Below are 23,050 nucleotides of genomic sequence, written 5' to 3' on the forward strand. Positions count from 1 at the left end.
TTAAGTTACAATCTCCCTCTGATTCTGACCGAACTGAAGCTTCTCATGAACAACCCCACGCTGCTCAACTCCTGAATTCACCGTCACCATCTCCAGTATATTTTCAATTTCTGCTGCTAAAGGGATAGTTCAATATTTTCGCAAATTGGCCCATTGCCATAATCCCTATAGTCATAGCAGTAGGTTCGTTACCTTTAATTGTCGGTGCATGCAAGCTATTTTTAGAACGGCGGAGCAGAGCCACGAGCTGCTCATGGGATTTCTTGGTTTCCCTCATCAAAGTCATCAAATACACAATCCAACAACTCCAAAATGCTCTGGTGGACAAGTTGTGTAAGACTATAAGGATTATGGCAATGGGCCAATTTGCCAAAATGTGGAACTATCCCTTTAAAACAAAAATGAAAAGTGCTGCAGTCACTGCTTTTCTCATCTGAATTAACAATCACAATCTTGTCTCGTAACAAAATTGTTAATGAATGTATATAGTATGTATTTTAAAAAATCATGGAACCTTTTTTAACAAGGTAACAAAGTGCTGTAAAGATCAAATAATTCAGATACAAAGAGAAAACAGTGATGACATCTCATCCAATGAAGGTAAAACAATAGTAAAAGTATGTTTATGTCGTGTGGATCATTTAAAACTGAAAGAAAAACTACAATATAAAAGCCAACAAAATAAAAGAATATAACTACAAAGTGCCCCATTTGTTGCCTAGGGGGTTAAAATGCCTTTTTGTAGTGAGTTTTTAAGAGCCCAGCTTAGTTTTCATTTTAAAAATTAAAACTGAAGAATCAAGAAACAAGATGCTTCTTCTGTAGTGTGTGAAACAAATGAACAAAATCCAACTACAAACATGGCCGCCGCTGCACATGTGTGTTTTCATGCAGCAGGTTCATGACAGCAGCTCCTCACTGACCCAGAGACGTTCTTAGAAAACATCTGAGTGATTCAGAAACTAGTCTGACGCCATCAGGGTTTCTCATCACTGCAGGTGTGAAGCTACAGACTCATTTACCCACAAGTCTGTAAACAAGGTGTTTTCCAGGAGAAAGAAAACTGCTTTTCTAAAGAAACAAGTTCAGTTGTTTCTTTTTCTCTCAGTAAACAACACACAGGGCTTTAGTTCTGATCTGGTTTCAACTTCTCCTTTCTCTCTTGACAAGTTGAATACATTTGGATCCTGATGTTTTCTCTTTATATAGGGTTAGGGTCTTTATATCTCGTTTCTTTACGTGGTTGAATGTTGTTCTGGTCTCAGTCTGTCCACAGTGAACTCACTCACCTGTCTGAACTTCTTGCAGGGGAAGTTCTTCAGCTGAGACGAGTCCGTGATCTGGTTCTTCCTCTTGTTCTGGCACTTCTTCCTCTTGTCCTGCAGGGTGGTAGTAATGCCACCACTACGGGAGGAGGAGGAGGAGGAGAGAGGATAATGTTGATGGATAGAGGAGGAGAGGGAGATTGGTAGAGGAGGAAACAGTAGGAAATACAAGGAAGTGGCGCAAAACAATATACTGTAAGTTGTTCAGGGTGTTTTCAGGTCCCAAAGAAGCTTTTCAAATATCTAAATTTTACTTTCACATCCATTCAGGTGCATAGAAGTCATTAAAAAAACATTTTCCTCTAAACATTTTGACTTTAATTGATCAATTCTGTTTGATAATAAATAATTAACTCTAAAAAATACAAATGATCAGACTCAAAGTCCTAATTTTACACAAACTGAACAAGCTGCTTGCTGTGTGTGTGTGTTTCAGTGTGTGTGTGTGTTGTGTTACCTGGCTCTGGCGCGAGCTTTGGGTCCCCAGAACGCCTGAGGGTTCTCCTGGAACCGGGTCAGGTGGCGTTTACGGGACTGAGGGTTGGCGTCCTCCCTGATGGTGAAACAGGCCTCGCAGCTGCAGAAGGAGAAGACGAGGTCACAGGTTTGACTCCATGAAGTGTTTTAATAAACCGGTTCGGGTCTCTGTGGGTCTGTGTGGATGGGGTCTGACCTGGGCTCGGTGGAGAGGATCTTGAAGGCCGGGCTGGTCTGGGACAGTTTCTCCTTCTTCACGGGGTTGGACTTCTCCTGCAGCAGCCGACCAATCAGAACACATGAGTGAAGACGACGTTTAAAAAGAGTCACTACGAAACAAGCTCTGGTGTCGTTTTCATTATGGTGGCGTTTACCCAACATCTCATGATGTCCCATAATACTGCGGGAGGAGCGTCCGTCTTGATGGCGTTCTTACAGGCGTGAGACAGAGACACTCTGTGTCCGGCGTGGAGCAGAGCAGATCTGGACGGAGACGGAGAAGACGAAGAAGATTAAAGAACAAATATCTTGGGGCGTCGTACAGCTCACTGGGTCCTCACTGCAGCGGCCACTGTTCGATTCCCCCCTGTGGCCCTTTGCTGCATGTCATTCCCTCTCTCTCTGTCTCCCCATTTCCTGTCAATTAAAGGCAAAAGCTCCCCCAAAATATTTAAAAACCAAAAAGAAGTGCAGCCACCGCTCTACTGAGCAGCTGCTCTACTGAGCTGATCTGCCGGGGCCAACCTCCGTCGTCATCCCGGGGGAGAAAACGAGCCAAGTAACTTCTGGCGGTCTTTCATACTAACTTTCAATAAAAGTTTTAGGTTTTTTGGGTGTTGGTTGACTAGGAGGTGCAGTTGGAGGTCGGAAATCCGGCTGGTCCTTCGGCTGTGCCATGATGAATGCCTAGCTGTCAAAGCCAGGCTGGCCTAGCCTAGCTACAATCAAAGTGCTTGCATACTAGAGCGCATGCGCAAAACAGCGTGCATGTTGACTGACAGACGGGCCATCCAACCAAAGTTTTCTGAGACCAATTTGATTGGTCGGCCAAATTTTAGCCCCTACTCCTTACACAGATGACCAAATTTCATCATTGGTTTGTCAAATCACTTATGTCATCAATTACTGTCTAATACTTAACTGATATACTCGGATTTTTATATTTTTGCCACAAAATGAGCCGCCCGGGATGGTACCTTTGATTAAATTTGTCTTATTTAGATGAAGAAGTACAAAACTTCTTCTTTACACATGCAGTAACACTTAAAAAACCTTCAGACCAGGAATGGACATTTTGAGTAAATTTTCAGTTACTCTGATTACCTCATAACCAGGTACTTGATCACTCATGGAATCACATTTAAATATGTTTTTTATAGTTTAAAAAGAAGTAGAGGAGGTTTGTGTCCAGCAGCTTGGCTCCAGTCAGACAGTGTCCAGGGACATCACTGTCTTATACATTCACAGTTATATAAATAAACAGCCAACTTTGACAGACATTGTTGTTATGTCAAACGTCACAGCTGTATCCGTTGTATGAACTCAATCAACAGCCTCACTCATAAATACAAAGATTAATTAAATGTGTCTTGTTAAAATGAGTAAGAAACTTAAATTCTCCTGGTGCTTTAAGAGCAGGTGGTGAAACGTCAGACTATTATTTCTATAATATGTGAGTTTAAAGCTGCATATTTTACACTGTGGGTTTTTGTCAAAGTATTTCCAGATGTTACTCAGTTACTATTGCAACAACAAAACAACATGTGTACAGATGTGCAAGTAGTGAAACGCTGCACGAATAATGACGTCAACAACAAGTCCTCGTGTCCAAGACTGGGTAAAAGGTGTGACTAACATTACAACTCGTATCAACACAAACAAAAACTTTACACATTTGATCCACTGTTGATACGAGTGCAGCTTTAAACACGTTGCGTCATCCCTGTTGCTGTTTCATCTGCGTTCGCTCACTCATGTTGTTTATTTATTGGAAAAATGTCTTTATTTCTCTCACACTGAGTTTTTTTTTTTTTTCATCTGTGCTGCTGTTTAATTTAACCAGTGATTCCAACAAACACAAAACAGAAACACAGAACAGACCTGTGTCCATGTGCGTCACAGTTTTTTGCATGGTGTGTGTGTGTGCGTTTACCTGAACTGCAGCAGCGGCGGTGTGTTGCAGTGTATCGTGCTGCTCAGACTGTCCACGGTGTAATAAAGAGGAACGTCCTCCAGCTCCTGAGATCACAGGTGACGAAGGTCGTTATCAGGTTGTTGTTTTTGTTTTGTTTTTTAAATAAAGCAGTTTCAAAGAGGTTATTATAGGTCTTTTGAGAGGCTGCTTCTTCAGGGACGCTGCAGTGACTCGGTTTCGGAAAATGACCGTCCCGCTAGGCCGGGCTTTAGCTAGTTAACATGCAAACTAATTCTTACCAGTCTTGATGAAATGCTGGGATCAGTTCAGCGGTGGAAATGAACTTGTTTTTCTTCCGTTTCCATCACTTCACTTCTGCTACTTAAGTTAGCATGCTAACCAGCTGTAGCCAAGCCTAGCTTAGCTGTTTCGTCTTATCACTTTCCAAAATCAAGTCACTGTTGTGTCCCATAATAAGTTGCTGCTCAGATCAAGTATTATGACCTAGGGATAGTCGAAACTCTTCGTATGCCCGGTAAGCAAACAGCAGTAAATGCTAATGTTAGCTAAGTAGCAAAACTTACAAATAGCTCCTTTAAACTAAAAAACAGACAAACAATATTTTCCACACAATGTAAAGTAATGACGGTGCCAAAACATAACATCAGGTCCCTTCATGAGAGTGTGTATAAAAAGCTGAGTCAGTACCTCGGTCACCATACTGAGCATGCCCTCGATGCGTTTGGCTGTTCCAAATCTAGACGAGTTCCCCGACACCGCAGACAAAACCCTCTGGACAAACTCCACGTCGTGGATCCGCTCCGCCCAGGCGGGACCACCAAGCTACAGAAGAGACGGACACACGGTTCAGTTCAGGTGTTGGGTTCATATATTTGATTGATATTACTATAACACAAGATTTAAAAAACATTTTATGTTGTTAAGATCCATTTAAGGAAATTTAAAATGTCCAATATTTTATGTTTCCTGTGTTTTATTTGAGGTGTTGGTCCAGAGGAAGACACATCTATGGTTTAAGGACCTAGATTTCCTCTCTCAGCTTCTCTCTGGAGTAACAACAAGTCGGTGTCAGCCAGACAGAAAGAGAGGAGGTTCTGACTCTCTCTTCTAATTGGCTGATTGTATTCTGAGTGATCCAATACAAATAGAGCAGATTTAAGTATAAAACATTCAGAGAAACCAAATCCTGCTAAGTGCTGGATGGTGGGTCCAGGAGGTGAGGGGGCGGGGCTTTGTTGTGACATCACAAAGTGACAGGAAGTCCTGACGGCTGGTTTTAAGGCTCAGTTTTTGAATACAGGCATTTCTTTCTCTTTGGACTGAGGCTTTGATACTTTCACAGTATTAATATAGAACCTATAAAGCTGCTTTATAATCACACTACACATGGACATCTACCTTTATACTGTATGGAGCTTTAACACAAACATCTACCTTTATACTGTATGGAGCTTTAACACAAACATCTACCTTTATACTGTATGGAGCTTCAACACAAACATCTACCTTTATACTGTATGGAGCTTTAACACAAACATCTACCTTTATACTGTATGGAGCTTTAATACAAACATCTACCTTTATACTGTATGGAGCTTTAAAATATTTACATTTACCTATAAATATATAACATATGAGAATGTGAGTGTGAGTTACAGTGTGTGTGTTTAACCTGATGTCTCTGTCCACAGTGTTCACACTCTGGTCCGACCGGTGGTCCAGTAGCAGCAGAATATTTCATACTGAAATGACACAATATTGAACTTCACCACACAAACACTTTCCTCCTCACTAAATCTGTTTGTTCAGTTGTTTTCCAGTGACATTTTAAAAGCAAACTTATTTCATTTAACCCTCAACATTTGAAGCTGTACTGTACACTGAGCTTGAGTCTTACTTTTTCCCGTTGGTCGTTCTCCGGCCCATTCTCTGTAAGTGGAACGAGCCACAGCCGACACAGTTGTAGACCAGAGCCTGTTTACTGCAGCACAGGAGAGGAAATCAATGTCAGACACATACAGTACAACATGTGTGTTTAACCTGCAGGCGTGTGGAGAGCACATGCTGTTATAACTCTGTGTTTACTTACATAATAAACATTCATATAAATTCTATTTTTTCCTAATTTCTCTTTTTTTTTCCCTTCTCACTGCCGCTGCTTTTACTTTTAGTATTTGTTGCTGCGGTGACCCAGTTTCAGCATCATTCATGTTTCATCATATATCAGCCTTTGACAGAAGACAGTACATGTTTTTGTATTTATTTGTATATATATTTATGTGTGTGTGTGTGTGCGTGTGTGCACCTGACTGAGTTTTTCACTTTGGCCTGTCCCGTGAAGACGCGCACAAAGACTCGAATGTAGAAGTCGACGCTGACGGACAGCAGGGGCTGGATGTATCTCTGGTAAACGCCCGCCCTCTGGTCCAGACTGTGGAGGATGATACGAAGAGCCTGAAGGGAAACGAGCCGGAGAGACAGAGAGAGAGAGAGACACACACACACACACACACACACAACACTACGTCTTAGTCTGGGAAAGTTTCACCAACTTGCACCATCTGCAAAGCTAAATGACGATAAACTGAAACTATGTTACATGTGAGAAAAGCAAAACTGAAGAAAGCTCAGCATGCACGTCAAAAAAAAAAAAAAAAAATTAAATAAATAAAAAGGAGGTTTATTTAACTGCTCCGGTCTTTGTAGCGTGAAATCATGAAATCCTCTCTCTGCTGCTGCTGAAGCTTAAATCACATCCTCTGAACTTAAATTAATCTGTCAAACTGAAGAATATTACAACATTTCTGTGAGAAAGTGAGTGAAATTAAATATATATATATATATATATGATTGATGATAACTGACTAACATCTTGAGTTTCCACGAACATTGGACTATTATGTAAGAAGAAGAGAAACATGGTGAACTTTAATTTTCACTCTAGTTAATATGACAGTGTCGGGGCGGTGCGTGGCGCAGTGGTTAAAGCGGCCGCCCCATGTGGAGGCTACAGTCCTCAACGCAGGCGTCCCCGGTTCGAGTCCCGCGTCGGGCAGACCTTTCCTGCATGTCATTCCCCCTCTCTCTGCCTCCCCCTTTCCTGTCTATCTCTGACTGTCTATCAAATAAAAGGCAAAAAGCCAAAAAATATACTTAAAAAAAAAAAAAAAAAAAAAAAATATGACAGTGTCAGAAATATTTAAACTTTTTAAAATTAACAACAACAAAGACAGGAGTGAAAGAAAACTCAACTAAAAATGGAAAAACTTTCAATCAATAACCAATATCAGCATCGATTTACAGTGTGAACTGTAAATTATAAGTTTATCCCTCAAACTAAAGCTACATTAATTACTTGCAATTTAATTGAAATCACAAATATGGTCAAGTGCAACGACATCGACGAGCTGCAATTTTGTGTTGTGTTGCTACGGAGACGTCTTGGACAACAAATCATATTCTCTAAACTTAAAGGGACACATTCATTTGGTACAAGCGGCATTTTTTTTTTTTTTAAAGCAAAAACAAAATCAATTTAATATATTTTTTAACTGAAAAATACAAATACAAATGAGCATCACACTGAATCTACCCACATGATTACAGTTTTTTTGTTGTTGTTGTTGTTGTTCCTACCACTCGGGAGTCAGAAAATGTATTACATTTTATCTTAAAGACGTTCCTGACCTCTGACCCTTTTCTTGAGTTACAATCATAATGTCTTCAATATGTTTACACTTGGGTCTCTTATTACTTTGTTTTTATTGTAAATTAAATTGCTGCCGCTTCAAAGTAAAAGTCTTTACTCTGGCAAAACGACAAGGAGGCTTTTACTGTGAAGAGTCACAGGAAACACGAAGTATCTGACTTTTTTTTTTTTTTTTAATGCAGAAATGAACAGATGAAGAAAAGGCAGCTAAATGTCATCACTCTCTCACAGACGCACACACACACACACCAACATGTAGCCTCAGGCCAGACTCCATGACAACACAACGGAATCAAACACACACACACACACGCACACAGGATTAAGACCTTATCAGTGCATACAGAGGGACATGTCGGTGCGTGTACTGTATGTGAAATTTTACATCTGTGTGTGTGTCTGTGTGTGTGTCTGTGTGTGTGTGTGTGTGTGTGTGTGTGTGTGTGTGTGTGTCCTCACCATCTCGTGACAGTATTTGGCTTTGATGGAGACTGAGCCGTATTTGCTGTAGCAGGTCTCTCCGCTGTTTCCTGCCATCACCGCCATGTCTGTACATGTTATACACAACAGACCTGAGAGAAAGAAAGGAAGAGAGAGAAAGAGGGAAACATGGAGACAGAGGACAAAAGAAGACAAGAAGAAATACTTAAAAATAAATAAATAAAAGGGGGGGAAAAAGTCTTTTCACAGCTCGGTTGAACGGGAGGAGGAGGGGTTTTCAAATTAAAGCTCAGTCTTTGTTCTGTCCTGAACTCAAACAGGACAAAAAAACCCAAACAAGAATCATTTCATGAATAATATGTGACCTACTTCTGAAACCGCACTGACACAATAAAAAAAAAAAATTGCTTAGTAACAGGAAAACAGGTGATTGACACAGAGGCTCCAGCCACTCACCTCCTTCGCTGACGGCCTGCACGGCGGCGTCCAGGAAGGAGGCGGGGCTTCCGTAGGGATCCAGGTCGATGACGTCGTAGCGCTCCTTCTTCCCTCGCATCTCGTACATCAGCATGCTGCAGAAAACAGAAGAAAGAGGTGAAAAGAAATTCAAGACGGAGGAGCCGAAACGAGACAATGAGTCAAGGACGGTTACCGAAGAAGAGCGGATTAACTCAGGAGAAAAAGGAGCGAGGTGAAGAAAAGAAGAAAAAGAAAAGAGACGGGTGAAAGAAAAAGCACAAGAGTTTATAAACGAAAGGAGGCGAAGAGACAGAAGAGAGCGGAAGAATGAACAGAACAGGAGGTCAGAGGTGAAGACTGGAGATGAATGAAGACGAGGAGCCGTGGACGACTACGAGACGGGGACATACGGCGAAGCGGAAAATGAAACGTCAGCGGCAGTGAATGAGCATTTTCCTCGCAGCTAGTGTTGCTTTCGTCAACGAAAATTCTGATGAAATATCATCGTCTAAGAACCTTTATCACGTGACGAAAACGAGACAAGACGCGGCGTAAATAGTGGCCATGTGACGATAACTATAATGAAATATATAATGCAATATGGTTGACGAACAAAAACAAGACTAAATGTGGTTTACAAAATAAAAACTCTGCCAAATATACGGGAACCGAAAATAAATATGTTGAGCAGAACATCTTCCATGTCTGTAATGGATGTATACTTGAGTCTATAAGGTAGCAATAATATAAAAATAAGATAACTTGTGAAATTGGTTTGACTAAAAGAAATATTTGGTTTCGTCTATAGTTACTATACTAGGTAATTAATTATACTATATTGACTGGGTTAAATAGAATTACATTACTAGAAAGAGATTAAAATCATTGACTAAAATTAGACTAAAATGTTGTCAGTTTTCGTCGACTAAAACTAGACGAAAACAGTCGTGGGTTATTCTGACTAGAATAAGACTAAAATGCTAAACTAATGAGTTTTAGTCGACTAAAACTTGACTAAACAAAAAAAGAGCATGAACGTGACTAAATTCTAATAAAAACTAAAAATGACAGTTTGGCACAAACAGCGTACCTGGCGTCCCTGCAGCTGGCCTGCAGCAGGTGGCCCACGCCGTTGTACTCGGCGTTCCTGGCGATCAGGGCCGCCGCCTTGGCCGAGAAGTCGTTGGCCGTGACGCTCCGCAGGCCCGGGACCTCCAGGGCGAAACGCACCGAGCGCAAACCCGACGCCGCCAAACCCTCGAGGACACGGAGACCAAGCTGGAACAAAGGAAACGCACATGGACGTTAACTTATTATCACAAAATAAAGCTGATAAAGCTAATTTGTTATTATATGTTATGTCAGAGCAGCATTATGAAATATCTATTGATAAATATTTATTATTGTAGTTTATTTTACATTTATTCTGCTTTTATTTTGAAGGTTTGATCCATAAGAAGATAAATTTGTGGTTTTAAGAACCAAAACACGTCTCTCAGCTCGGTTTCAGCCAATCAGAAGAGAGGAGCTCTGAGCCTCTCTTCTGATTGGCTGACTTGTTTTGTTTCTGAGTGATCCAATAAAAGAAATAGAGCAGATTTCGGAATAAAACACTCAGAGAAACCAAATCCTGCAAGTTAGTTGTTGGGAAGGATGGTGGAGCAGGTGGTGAGGGGGCGGGGCAACTGATCTGTTGTGACATCACAAAGTGACAGAAGTCCTGACAGCTGGTTTTAAGGCTCAGTTTCTGAATACAGGCTGTGTGCATTTCTCTGTGGACTGAGGCTTTGATACTTTCACAGTATTAATATAGAACCTAGAGCTGATCAATAATCAAAGATGATGTCACTTTATATAATATGGGACCTTTAAATCTGCAGAGTGTTGTTACAAACAGGCCATTTTCCTGTTTGACCAGTAATCATCTTATGGTCAGGGATGCAAACGGGTAGAATTGTCTGGCGGGGGGGGGGGGGGCTCACCATTAACAATATCACAGAAAAGTACATTTCCAGTAGTTCAACCCCAACCAAGTATTGAGTGCATATAGATGGACAGTTTTCAAAAGGCCAACATTTCTATATTAAAAATGCTTTAAAAAAATAAAAACCATTGCAATATTTCAATTTTGGAGATACTGATTTTTAGGTCTTCACTGAATGTTAGTCATAATTATTACTATTAAAATAAACTGAAGAAATAAAGACATGGGATTTAACATCCCATTCAGTGTGTAATGAACATATAGGCCTATATAATGTGTTAGTTTCACGTTTTGAATTGAATACATTCTACATCGCAGAGGCGACGTCTTTCCACTCAGGGCTTCCTTCACCTCTGAAACGGGGCAGAGCTCCGTGGAAACATCTGCCTGACACAGCAACGTAGGGAACCGTGCATGTCCGCGGCGCACAGCTCCACAGACATGCACGGGGGAAAAAACGGCGTCGCCGCTTTGGGTAACGTGCGTGCATGTTGCGTCTACATTGGAGGTCGGCTGTTATCAGTATAATCAGAGACCATGAATGAGTTCGCCTCACGTGATTGTCACTGTCAGCCTGTTAGAAAAACATTTTACTGACCCCAGCTGAGACGCTGAGACCCCCCCGCCTCAAAACAAAAACTCTTCGGATCTGAACGATTCACACAAGTCACCTAATTGGTCATGAAAAAAGCGAGTTTCGCTTTTCGGCGCGTTGTTTGCATCCCTGTGTGATGTTCAGGGACAGTCAGGTCAGTCTGAGGACAGACAGCTCTGAGGTTTAAGTTTATATTAATGCACCATGAAGCCTGGTTTATGCTCGACGCAGTCGCGAGTGCGCGAGGCTCGCGCGCCACAAATGACGTAAACGCGCACCTCGCGACGGCGTCGCGCTGTCGCGCTGTCGCGCACCTCCAGGATTTTGAAACTTGGCGCGCGCCGCGCGAGTGTCGCTCGGTTCAAAATGGATGAATTTGAGGGAAGACTGGCTGAGCTGGTACGCTCTAGCATTTGTACAACTCGTAATTAAGTTATAAAGACCATCAAATGACCCAGAACTCGAGGAACTATGCAAATCCGGTCCCTCCTCTCCTCCATGTGCATCTGTTTACAACAAGCCGGCGAAAAATCAATACATGGAGCGATCGATAACGTTATATAACTACTACACTGATGTTGCAAGGACGGTTGGTTTTCAAATCATGTGGTTAACTATCACAATTACACCGGAGCTTTTTAATTAAGGTAAATAGTAGAGCTACAGGAGAAATCCTGCTTACTTCTGTCTTTGCTACGAATATTGCAACGGTGAATGCGGCAAGTATAAACACCTGTGCGCTCTGCCGAGGTGCGCGCGCCAACTGCCAACGGAGCCAGGCGAAAGTATAACCAAGGCTTGACACTGTGGCAGGTCTCTGTACTAGGGATGTGAATCTTTGGGTGGCTCACGATTCGATTCGATTCCGACTTTTAGGGTCACGATTCGATTCGTAATCGATTTTCGATTCAACCGATTCTTGATTTTCTTTTTGCGATTTTTAGTTTGCTTTATTAACACCAGACCATGTGAAAACGTTGAATGATGATGATGTCTACAGACTATTATATCAGAAGCCATATTTCCCCCAAAAAATGCACATCACATGTTTCAGATTTATTCAGCAGCAATATATTCGAACCATTTTAAAGTAAACTGCTACATGAAGCTGATTTTATAGGCTACTCTCTTTTCAAAAGCCTGGACTGAAGGATGTGAATATTTGGGTGTCTCTTCGATTTAAAATCAGTTCTCATGCACATGCACATGGACATGTAGCCTATCTGTAACAAAGGCTGCTAAAAAAGAAAGAAAGAGGCACTCTGCTCTCACGCCAGCTCACCTGCAGCCTGTCTGCAGCGCCACAGAGGAGCTGTCAGAGCTGCTGCTGCTGCTGGTCCTCTCTCTTCAGCCTGCTGTTTGGCTGCACTTTGTATGAGTTTAAAAAAGTGAAGATCTAACGTCACCTGAGCACCGATCAGCTGATCCAGAGCGCAGTGGATGTGGCTGCTCACACCGTGTCCTAACTGGATGCGACGCGAACGAGCGTCCGACAATCGCGTCACATCTGACGCTCTCTGTCCACACTGAATCCGTGCGTCTGTGGGAATGGAAGCACATCAGCTGTGCGCTCGCCCGCTCGACAGACTGGAGACGTAACTACCCGGTTAAAAGATGGGTGAATTGTGCCTTTTAAAACAAGTTTCTTGAAATATAGAGCCAACAGCAAGTTGTCTCTATAGAGTAGGAACACGAGTTGTAAAAAACATAATGCAGGGTTTTCTGAAACATTATAAGACGGCGCACCGCCCCCCGCCCAAGATGAATGAAGAGGCTATTAAAAAAAAAAAAAAGTCCGCTAGTCTCCTTGAAGCGGCCTTTATGTGTCGCACACACTGAGGTGAGCAGCAGAGCGGCCGCACCGTGACCACGGTCCGCTCCAGCTGCCTGGTGTCCCCACTGCGCACCACGCGTCTTTTCAGTCACTTGTCCAAGTTCTCCTTTACTTTTTTTTTTCGAGACAACACTCATTATCTCTCTCTCTCTCTCTCTCTTTTACCGGCGGTGTCAGCTGATGTGCACATCTGCAGCAACCCAAACAAATGCACATGTTACTGTTGACTGGCTCTATTCCAGCCACATGATTGGTGCGGCGCGGTGGAAATCTCATTATCATTGGTTATTTGTATTGTCTGCCAAAACATGGATGAATGAAACCTATCGACCACGTCTCATATTTCTATCGAGGAAAAGTTATTTCACAATTTATAGACACAACACCGACAAGCATCGAGCACCGAGCCGCATGTTGCAGTGACGTTATATAGGATATTAAAAAAAAATCCGCAAATAATAAGCCAACGAAAAGGTGCAACTTGCCACTTAACTTTTTGTCTATGTATTATTTGCGGGGGCTTTCGGGGGATCTGCTGACGGTGGAGGATCTGGGACTGATTCACTGTGGACCACCACCAGTCTGATCAGGTCCATCACAGCACAGCGGCTGCAGCACTGCCCCGCTGTCACATTACTCTCGCATATCAGCGCAATCTGTTTACATTAAACCGACATCAGGAGAATAATGACAATTATGATAAAAAAAAAATATATATATATATTTGTTTCGAATTTTGGCTCCTGGATCATGATTTTTTTGGGCGCATTCTTGGTAAAAAAAAAAAAGAAAAAAAAAATCCTCTAAAAAAAAAGACAGTTGGGATGCATAATGTGTCTCATAACAGTATACTGTGCGTCACGTTATCGGTGGTGTTTTATTCTAGGGGTCGGTGGTGGCTGTGAGACAGCAGCGGCTCCACGGTGAGGGGGGGGGGGTGGGGGGGGGGCAGCTTCTGCTCACCTGACTCTGTGCAGCTTCTTCATTACATCCAAACAGTCCGACACTGCGACGCACTGCTCCTCTTTGACTCTAAAGTCTCTGTAGCTCATCAGCCCGGAACGACGGCGGCGTTTGGCCTCAGTGTCTCGGACTTCCAGAGCAGCTACAGCGCAGCGTTGTGACCTCAACCATGGTTGATGAGAGCAGAAATGTTGTTGTAGGCCGGTGCATATTCTCATTTGTCCAGGTCATAGTATTTCAAAGGAGGTTAAATCGAAAGCAACTGGACTTATACTGAGTCTCCACACCAGTTAGTTGGACCAGTCCCAGCCTGGTCAGATGCTACATGAACTGATGAAGCCTCTTGGATGAGAGGTGAAACGTCTTCCTAGACAAATAACTAAGTCCAGTTGAACCTCCTTTGAAAAAAAAAAAAAAAAAAAAAAGTTGTTGGCGGGCTGGTGAATTTTTTTTTTTTGACACGAGTCAAAAATAGCGTCAAATCGCGTATCTCGCGTTTGGTCGCGCGTCACAACTCGAGCGAAAAAAAAGCGTTCCTCGTGTTTGGTGGGAAGCCCCTTGTGGGTCTTCCCACCAAACACGATGAAAAGGACGAAGACGCGAAGGTCCCGTCGCCATAAAAGAATCGGGTGTATTGCGTCGCAAAAAAAAAAAGTCGCGTATACCGCGTCGCGCGCCTAATCGCGTCTCGCGCCTAATCGCGTCTTTGCGTTACGGCCTTTTACACCACGGACGTAACGAATAAACGGTGACGGTGTGAACGAACAACATAGAACAGGACCAGACGTGGCGTTGTTTCCTCTTTTCACCGACAGCTCCACTCTCCCTTACTTACACTAACTACTGTTATTGTTGAGGCCAGAGAATTGTGGGATTTGTAGTTTTTGACCAATCGCAGGTTGTGCTCTTTCTTTTTTGTGATTTTCCCGGTTCACACATGTATTTTTTTTTTTTAGGGGCAAATGCGAGTGAAATGCTCGCCCATGGTGGGCATAAGAACATTTAAGACCTGTCTAAAATTATTTAAGACTTGAACACAATAATTCAACAAATTTAAGATATTTAAGACCTAAAATTTAGATTTTCAAATTTTAGACTTTTTAAGACCCCACGGATACCCTGTTATTTCATATAAAAGTTTAAGTGCATGCATATTTTATGATGCTGTGTATTTCAGGTGTAGGTTAATATACACACACCTCAGGAGGCCTGTCATTGATTGGTTAAAACAAGGTAATCAGTAGATGGGAATTAACGTCAGATTTAGTCACGGATCACCTTCAAACTCTCCTTGTCATGATATTTGAATTAATTATACATCAACACCAGCATCTATATGGTTTAACCATCCCAGACACCAGCAGAAACTTTTATCTCTGGTGCGTTCACTGACCATTAATGACATTATTTCAGCCCAGCATCTTTCACAGCTCCGTAAAATGCTCCAGTTACCTCTTTCTAACACTCGAGACGAGCAGAGTGTGAAATTATCTGGAAGCTTTGTGCACTTGTGTATATACATTGATGTGCTTTCAGGCTGGTTTCTATTTTTGTCCCTTTTTTTTCCTGTTTCACCTTCCTTTTTTTGTTTTATCTTTTCAATTTTAATAACTTCTCCTATCACACCCCTTATAGTTTGCATGTGTATTAATGTGTATTATTTGTATTATGTGTGTAAACCAATATAGAAACATAACGTTGTATTAGTATCATTTAAATTGTGCTTTTTACTTATTCTATTACATTTTTTTCCATTATTTTGTGACAGTGCTGACAACAATATTTTATTTTCATTACAGCTGGACACAAAAATTTGACACAGATATAATTTTACACATATATAAACAGGATGAGCTGTACAACTGTATTTTTTAATGGATTTTTTTAAATTTTCGTCTTGAATTCCTGGGGATTTTTCTGGCCCAGATAAAGAAGGCAATAAAATCTGCTCCACGGCCGTTACACTGTAAAAAATTGATCCCATGTACGACACGTACCTCACACTTCTCCCCCACCACTGCCGTCACAGCTGGCTCCTCCGCTCCGTTCTTCTCCTCCATCTGCACATCGGCCTCGTTCGTCGTCTCCTCCGCCAGAGACACCACCACCCTCTCCTTCTCCCCCGGCACCACCACCTTCACCCCCCGCTGAGCCAGCACTTCTCTGGCATACTCAGTGATGACTGCACATCTGGAGAGGGAAGGAGGAAAACGCATGGCTCATACATATAAACATGGACCGTTAGGTTTCAGAGCAGGATGGAAAACATAAAGCTATTTATTCTCCTCTGAACACAACGAGTGATTCCTCTAGTTATTATGTTTTTTACAGAGTCGTAATGACTCTTGTTATAGTGTGACACATTTGAGATTTTTAAAAAACGCTTTATTTATTTTGACGTGTGGACAAGATAAACGGATATTTACCGGAGACGTTCTATATTTGTCACGTTGCACATCGCAGCTAATTATTAGGTTACTATAGTAACCAATTTGCCATCTCACCACTCTCGCTTTGGTTAGCAGGGCTACGACAGCGTTTATGTGTATTCGTGTGTGGACATAGATATTTTAATACCCGAACTTGTGTGGACAGGAATATTTGACAGTAAAAACTCAGGCCCTATTCACACGGAAACGTTTTTAAAAAAATATATATACGCTGAGTTTTTATTCCCGTCCACGCAAGTTCAGGTATTAAAATATCTATCGCATAAACGCTGTTGTAGAACATGTCATAACCCCGCTGACCAAAGCGAGAGTGGTGAGAGAGAGGAAGTAGCAAATTGGTTACTATGCGGCGCACGACGTGACAAATAACGTCTCTGGTAAATATCCGTTTATCTTGTCCACACGTCAATATTCACTGTGACACAACAGTCTCTTTATATCCAGAGAAAAACACTATAAAATGTAATAATAAATTTGAAGAATTGTGTGTAGTCCTTTGTTTGTTAGTTAAGCCAAACAAAAACCATCATGAACCGACCAATGAACGGATAAATGAAATGTTGTCAATAGTATACACAATATCTTTAATTAGTAAGAGCTGCATTTCATTATGTTACATTTAAATACAATTATTGCAGCAAAAAACTGAAATTACACAATGTGGCATCTAAAAAGTGAAGTTCATGAATAACCAGCACCTGTGCTCATTTAAGTACACAAACAACTACACAACCTTCCTCTCTGCATGTGATCCTGTCGCACTATATTTAGCTTTCACCGTCCTCCCTGTTTTATCAGTGTGGAGCAGAAGTGTTAATTTAAAGCTGCACATTAAAAACACTGTTGTGCTTTTGCAGGGATGTGTGATGTGACACAGCAGATCCTCAGAGAGCATCACGCTGACTGACTGCACCATTACTTTTATTATTATTATTGTCTCTCTACAGTAAATCCTGCAAATCTGCTCTCTTCTATTGAATCAATCAGAGTAAACTGTGTGTTTTTGTGTGTAAAACCGGTTTAAACTCACGTCAGATCTCTGTTAAACTCCTGCACCGGGTTGTAAAACACTTCATTGGCGCTGGGAAACAAGATGGCCGCCTTGCCCTCCTTCACCACCGTCTCCCCGGGCAGGAGGCCGACAGGAGGCTTCTTCTCCTCATCACCACCTGCTGCTGCTGCTGCTGCTGCGTCTGTGGGAGTCGTGGACGTCGGTGGAGGGTTGGTGGCGGTGGGAACCTCTGAGTTGTGTTGAGAGGCTTTTAGGGGCTCCATAGATCTCAGCCCCCTGCTGAAAACAACAACAGCAGCAGCAGCAGAGGAAGAGGAAGAGGAAGAGGAGCGGGAACGATGAAGGTGAGTGGAGGCGATGAGGGAGAACAGGCGAGCTGGTCGCACCAGCATAAAGAAGATGTGTCTGGAAGGAAAATACAAATAAAAAACACATTACTGATGCAAAAAGGCAAAGAAGCTGAATCTCACCAACAGTGGGGAGAAAAAAAGATGTTCAACCATGTATATATTGTTTATTACAGACAGTGTCATAACAGCAATTCATTCACAAATATGAAAAACCTTTATATAGATAAAATAATAAAACAGACAATCATACTGAGGTATTACAATATCAAAAAAAGACATGTCCTCAATCATGTAGATTTTGTTATTTAAACTGATTCACATCATACCATAACATTTTCTAATATTTGACTAATATTTGAAGGAGGGATTGTCAGGATATGAAAACATGGAGGTGCATTAGGATTATTATATTCATGTTTCTCACTCAACCTTGGTCCTGTGCTTGTAATATGGACAATGGGATCAATCTAACTGAAATCATCATTGACAAAAAAAGTGCTTTTAAAGTGGACAGAATATCTAAATCTATCGAAGATCTAAATATCTGCACTTTCACTGAGCTCCAAAACAGACACACCACAATGACAATGCTGTTTTCTTTCACAACTTCTTGATTCAAAAGCTCCTTACTGATATGATCCATTATTTTATTTTGTATGTATACAGCATCAGAAAACAGTTGACAGCTTCTTTATTGATCACAATGGTATTGTGTTCAGTTTCTTGTTTGGTCTGACCAACAGAAAAAAAGACCCCAACTTATAAACTTATCCATTTTAACAACAGGGGGATAAAACTGCAAATACTGAAAGATACAGACACAAAAAATGTTGTGCAACTAGTCCTCAGTTCAAAGACTAATCAGTTAATTGATTAGCCTTTTTAGGAGCAAAAATAAACCCAGGGAATTATAGCTACAGATAATCTGAGCTAACACCTTTTAATTACCTCCTGCACCTTTGGCTCTGTATCTCTCAAATTAATAAAATAGGCAGCCATTAGAGTGCAGTATAGTGTTTATTACTTGGTGTTTATGAATTAAATGGAGGTAAAAGTATCTTAAAATCTGCCCTCTGCTGCACAAACCACATCAGCACAGTTGTTAGCATGTGAGCTAGGTAGCTACAGCTAGGCTAAACTAGCAGCGTTTCGCGGCATTATTTTTGTTTTTTACCTGTGACACTTGTACGTAACGGTCGCTGCTCTTCAACTTTATCAGAAAAATACCCGATAAAGTGTTACAGACGCAGATACGTGTATGTTTTCTAACTGTTCCGCTCGTTGCTCCCGGTTTTCCCCCAGTTGTAGCTGCTTCTTCTTCTCACGTTAGCACATGGGGGCCGCCATATTGTTTTAAAAAGCGTCGCTACGGAAGCCTGCGCGGCACAGAAAAGACAGATACGGAGAACGCGTAAACTGTTGCGTCCTCTTCCTCCTCCCTCCGCCGCGGCCGTGTGATGTCAGGGTAACGGTGTAATGTAAGGACAAGAGAGGGAGAGAGGGTCGATCAGTCAGCCGCCCGCTGGCCTACTTTCCCCCGCAGCAGCAGCAGCAGCAGCAGCGAACATGTGAGGACGAGGCTGAAGCTGGAAAACACATCAGTTACCGCTTTCATGAATAATCTAATTTAATCTCACCGTGGTGCACCGAGTTTTTTTTTTTTTTTTTTAAATAGTAATGCATTATAATGAAGAGGCTAAACATAGCTGTTTGGATTAAACCAGGATGTCTCTTGACCCCTATAATGTGTCAGGAGCTGGGAAATGCCTTTTAGAAAATAAAATAAGGTCATGAATGCACGCGGTGGTACAGTAAAGTGAATTTAGGTCGTTATGGCAGGAATGTGATGCTGTTTAAGGACAATACAGATTGACTGCACGAAGTGTGTGATCTTCTTCTTTATCTTGCAGGGAGTTCTCAGTAGAGAGGACACACTTTTGTTTTGTTTTGTTCATGCACATTCTGCAAAATAAACACAACATTTGCAATATTTAGTGTTTTTTCTCCATGTTTATTTGTATTATTAGTTTTTGAGATAAAAATAAAATAAAAAAGGAAACATCATTTATTATAAGCACAGCCCTGAGAGCTACAGGCTTATTGTGTGTGTGTGTGTGTGTGTGTGTGTGTGTGTGTGTGTGTGTGTGTGTGTGTGTGTGTGTGTGTGTGTGTGTGTGTGTGTTAAATAACTATTCCCAGGGATTATCCACCATTAAGCATCATCAGATGACATGATAGGGCCTAAAAGCAGAGAGCTGCTGCACCTGAACTTTAGGCCCCTGACCTGTTTTAAGATACGACTTATATACTGTATGTTTCATCCTTGATTTAATAGCAAATAATATCACAAATAGTGGCCATAGTGGTGCAAGTCTTGGTTTACTCATGTTTCATACACTTTAAATAACTTCATAACTCAATTTAAGAGGCAAATGTGATGATTAATCCACAGTCAAACTTTACTTTTGGTAGTAGGCTACTTCTGCTTAACACTAAGAGCTGACAGCAACAACAAAAACTTAGAAGTTAGTTTATAAACTGATTTCTCTGTTTATGGGCAAACATCTGAATTGAATTAAAACATGAAAATCCAAATCACAGAAAAACAGGCTAGTAAAAGTCACATGGTTGCTTCATTGATATGCAACATGTCTCATACATACATTGGCACAAATAGCGGTGCAACAGGAGGTCCAAGTCCTGATTTAGTCATGTTTTATACACTTTAAATAACTTTATACCTCTAATTTAAGAGGTATTCAGTCAGCTTTTACCTGCTTAACATCAAGAAAAACAAAATAACTTGGAAATTAGTTTTATAAACTGATTTCTCTGTTTACGGGCAAAATAATCTGGCTTGAATTGAAGTTACCTGGAAAATAAAACACAAAAAATCCAAATAATATGTAAAATAAAAAAAATAAGAGGCTATTCTGTAGTAACACTATGCAACACATGGTCTCACATACATTACCCCAAATCCTATAGCACAAATAATGGTGCAACAGGAGGTCCAAGTCCCGATTTAGTCATGTTTTATAAACTTTAAATAACTTTATAACTTTATTCCAGCACAGTTAAGAGGCAAATGTGTTGATTTATACATATTTATCCCACAGTCAGCCCACATCAAGAACTGACGACAGCAAAAAATAACTTTCTCTGTTTGTTTACAGGCATGAATTGAAGTTATCTGGAAAATAAAACCTGAAAAATCCAAATAGAAAAACAAAGCCTTTGGTTGGTTGGTTGATTGATGTGAAACACTTGTTCACTCACATATATCACCTTAATGCACAATATTAAAAATCAATACGTTTTTCCAACACTTCTATCAGAATATCTAACACCAGTTTTTGTGTTATTTATCAATAACTTCCATCCATAGACATAATAAGACATGAGGGGTGAGTGTGAAGAGTGAGTGCAGGCAGGCAGGACTATAGGAGAATAATAATCTGTCTCCATGACTGTATGATGATTGCACACGTTGCCGGGCTGCAACATCTGGATGGGGGCGCTGTGACTATAAACGCCCAGAGAGCGTGGCGCTATACATCTGACACAGGAGAATTATAGAGTTAATAGTATTTGGCATGACAGGGGAGAGAGAGGAGAGGAGAGGAGAGCGGGAGCGGGAGCGCAGTGCCGTGTGAGCCTGAATGCAGTCTCATCCTGTTTAGTATTCACTGTACGCAGCGCCTGGAGGCCCCGGAGGGCTCACCTGCCCGGAGTCTAGACGCCTTCACAGTCACAGACACACAGAGAGACACGCAGAGAGACACACGCAGCGGGATCGAACCGGCGGCTTGCGTGCGGCTTTCAACGGGGGACAGGTCCGAGCTGCGTCGCCGGACAGGAAAAGAGGAAAAAGAAAAAGGAAAAGGGAAAGGGAAAGGGAGGGAGGAGGAGGGGGAGTGAATAGAAACAAGTCGCTGGTCGGTCGCTTCCACAGCAGCAGCAGCACCCGAGGGAGAAGAAGACACCCGCGGTGAGTGGAGAGAGAGAGAGAGAGTGGGTGAGTGGGTGGATTCACGGGTGGGTGGGGCTCAGGGCTCAGACAGTCGGGTCGGCTGGGGACGCTGCTGCCTGTCTACCTGCCTGCAGCGGCGCGTGGGCTCCAATATGTAATCCGTTACTCTGCGAAATGTAATCGCATTACTTTAAGCTTTCAATTATGTCCCTATAATAAAATAAATATATAATATTACAAAAAATATATATAAATAATAATAAAAAATATATAGGCTATATATAAAGGCTGGTTTAATCTTATATCTAATCTTATCCAAACAGCCGAGATATTATCACGCCAGTGTTTTGACTGGGTATTTCCACGTTCAAGTCAACTTTCCTGCTATTACTCATCCAGATGATTGTGTCTGACTGAGCCAAGTTATTTTTAGTGATGCCGAGGAAAACAAACTGAGTGTGTGAGTGAGTCTGTAATTTTTTACCTCCAGTCTGCTGTGCTTTATATATTTATTTATATTTAGGCTAAAGGGATTTTGGGGACAAGGGTTATATAGGGTAAGTTTTTTTTAGATGTTGGATTTTTAGGCATGTGAAGGTTTTAACAATAAGAGGTAAAAAAGAGAAAAAGGGAAAAAAAGAAAGTTAAAAAAAATTTTTTTTTGGATAGGAATGATAATAATTTAGGGGATTAGGCGAGAAGTCACGTACACACATCCTCAATTTATCAATATTCATATGCAATTTATTTATCTATAATGAGACAATGCAGACTGTCTCCACACCTGTCTGTCTGTCTGTCCACCTGTCTGTCCGTCTAGTCGATCAGTGGCTCTGTGATCTGTCTGCCACCCCTGGGAGAGTTACACACACAAAAAAAATCCCCGCTTTGCTCCTCTGCGTCCTCCTCCTCCTCGATAGCTCTGCGCTCTCCTCTCCTGCATGTGTGTGTGTGTGTGCACGCGCGCGCACGTGTTAGGTAGGTATGTATACGTGTGTGTGTGTGTGTGTGTGTGTGTATGCATGCATGAATTGTGTGCCGCCGCTACTGCTGCTGCTGCTGCTGGTGTGTGTGTGTGTGTGTGTGTGTGTGTGTGTGTGTGTGTGTGTGTGTGCTCCGGGCTGCTGCTGGCTGGCTGGCTGGTTCACACACACACTGACACACACACAAACACACACAGACACACACACACATACAGTCACAATGAATGGCTGCCTGTAGCGAGGCGGAGGGAGACACTAGACCGCTTCTTCTCCTCCTCCTCCTCCCGCTGCTGCTGCTGCTGCTGCTGCTCCTCCATTGAAACACTTTCTCCAGCGGAGA

The 23,050-nt window shown here is 41.8% G+C and overlaps 1 protein-coding gene across 1 annotated transcript in view; it reads right to left on the minus strand.

The window, feature by feature from the left end:
- Positions 1 to 19,122, minus strand: part of trmt1 (tRNA methyltransferase 1) — a 21,019-nt gene extending 1,897 nt beyond the window's left edge. Inside the window, exons 1-15 of the mRNA XM_085785647.1 lie at positions 18,929 to 19,122; positions 17,423 to 17,809; positions 15,940 to 16,132; positions 9,657 to 9,844; positions 8,564 to 8,679; positions 8,126 to 8,238; positions 6,263 to 6,411; positions 5,855 to 5,938; positions 5,630 to 5,699; positions 4,645 to 4,779; positions 3,955 to 4,040; positions 2,177 to 2,285; positions 1,999 to 2,075; positions 1,783 to 1,902; positions 1,290 to 1,404 (exon numbers count right to left, since the gene is read on the minus strand). Coding sequence (XP_085641773.1) covers positions 1,290 to 1,404; positions 1,783 to 1,902; positions 1,999 to 2,075; positions 2,177 to 2,285; positions 3,955 to 4,040; positions 4,645 to 4,779; positions 5,630 to 5,699; positions 5,855 to 5,938; positions 6,263 to 6,411; positions 8,126 to 8,238; positions 8,564 to 8,679; positions 9,657 to 9,844; positions 15,940 to 16,132; positions 17,423 to 17,796 — 1,929 coding nt within the window. The 5' untranslated portion in view covers positions 17,797 to 17,809; positions 18,929 to 19,122. The remainder of the gene's footprint in view (positions 1 to 1,289; positions 1,405 to 1,782; positions 1,903 to 1,998; positions 2,076 to 2,176; positions 2,286 to 3,954; positions 4,041 to 4,644; positions 4,780 to 5,629; positions 5,700 to 5,854; positions 5,939 to 6,262; positions 6,412 to 8,125; positions 8,239 to 8,563; positions 8,680 to 9,656; positions 9,845 to 15,939; positions 16,133 to 17,422; positions 17,810 to 18,928) is intronic.
- Between the last annotated feature and the right edge of the window lie 3,928 nt (positions 19,123 to 23,050).

Source organism: Trachurus japonicus, chromosome 1 (assembly GCF_045865225.1).
Source record: "Trachurus japonicus isolate A0001 chromosome 1, Traja_1.0".
In the NCBI taxonomy this organism is placed as follows: Eukaryota; Metazoa; Chordata; class Actinopteri; order Carangiformes; family Carangidae; genus Trachurus; species Trachurus japonicus.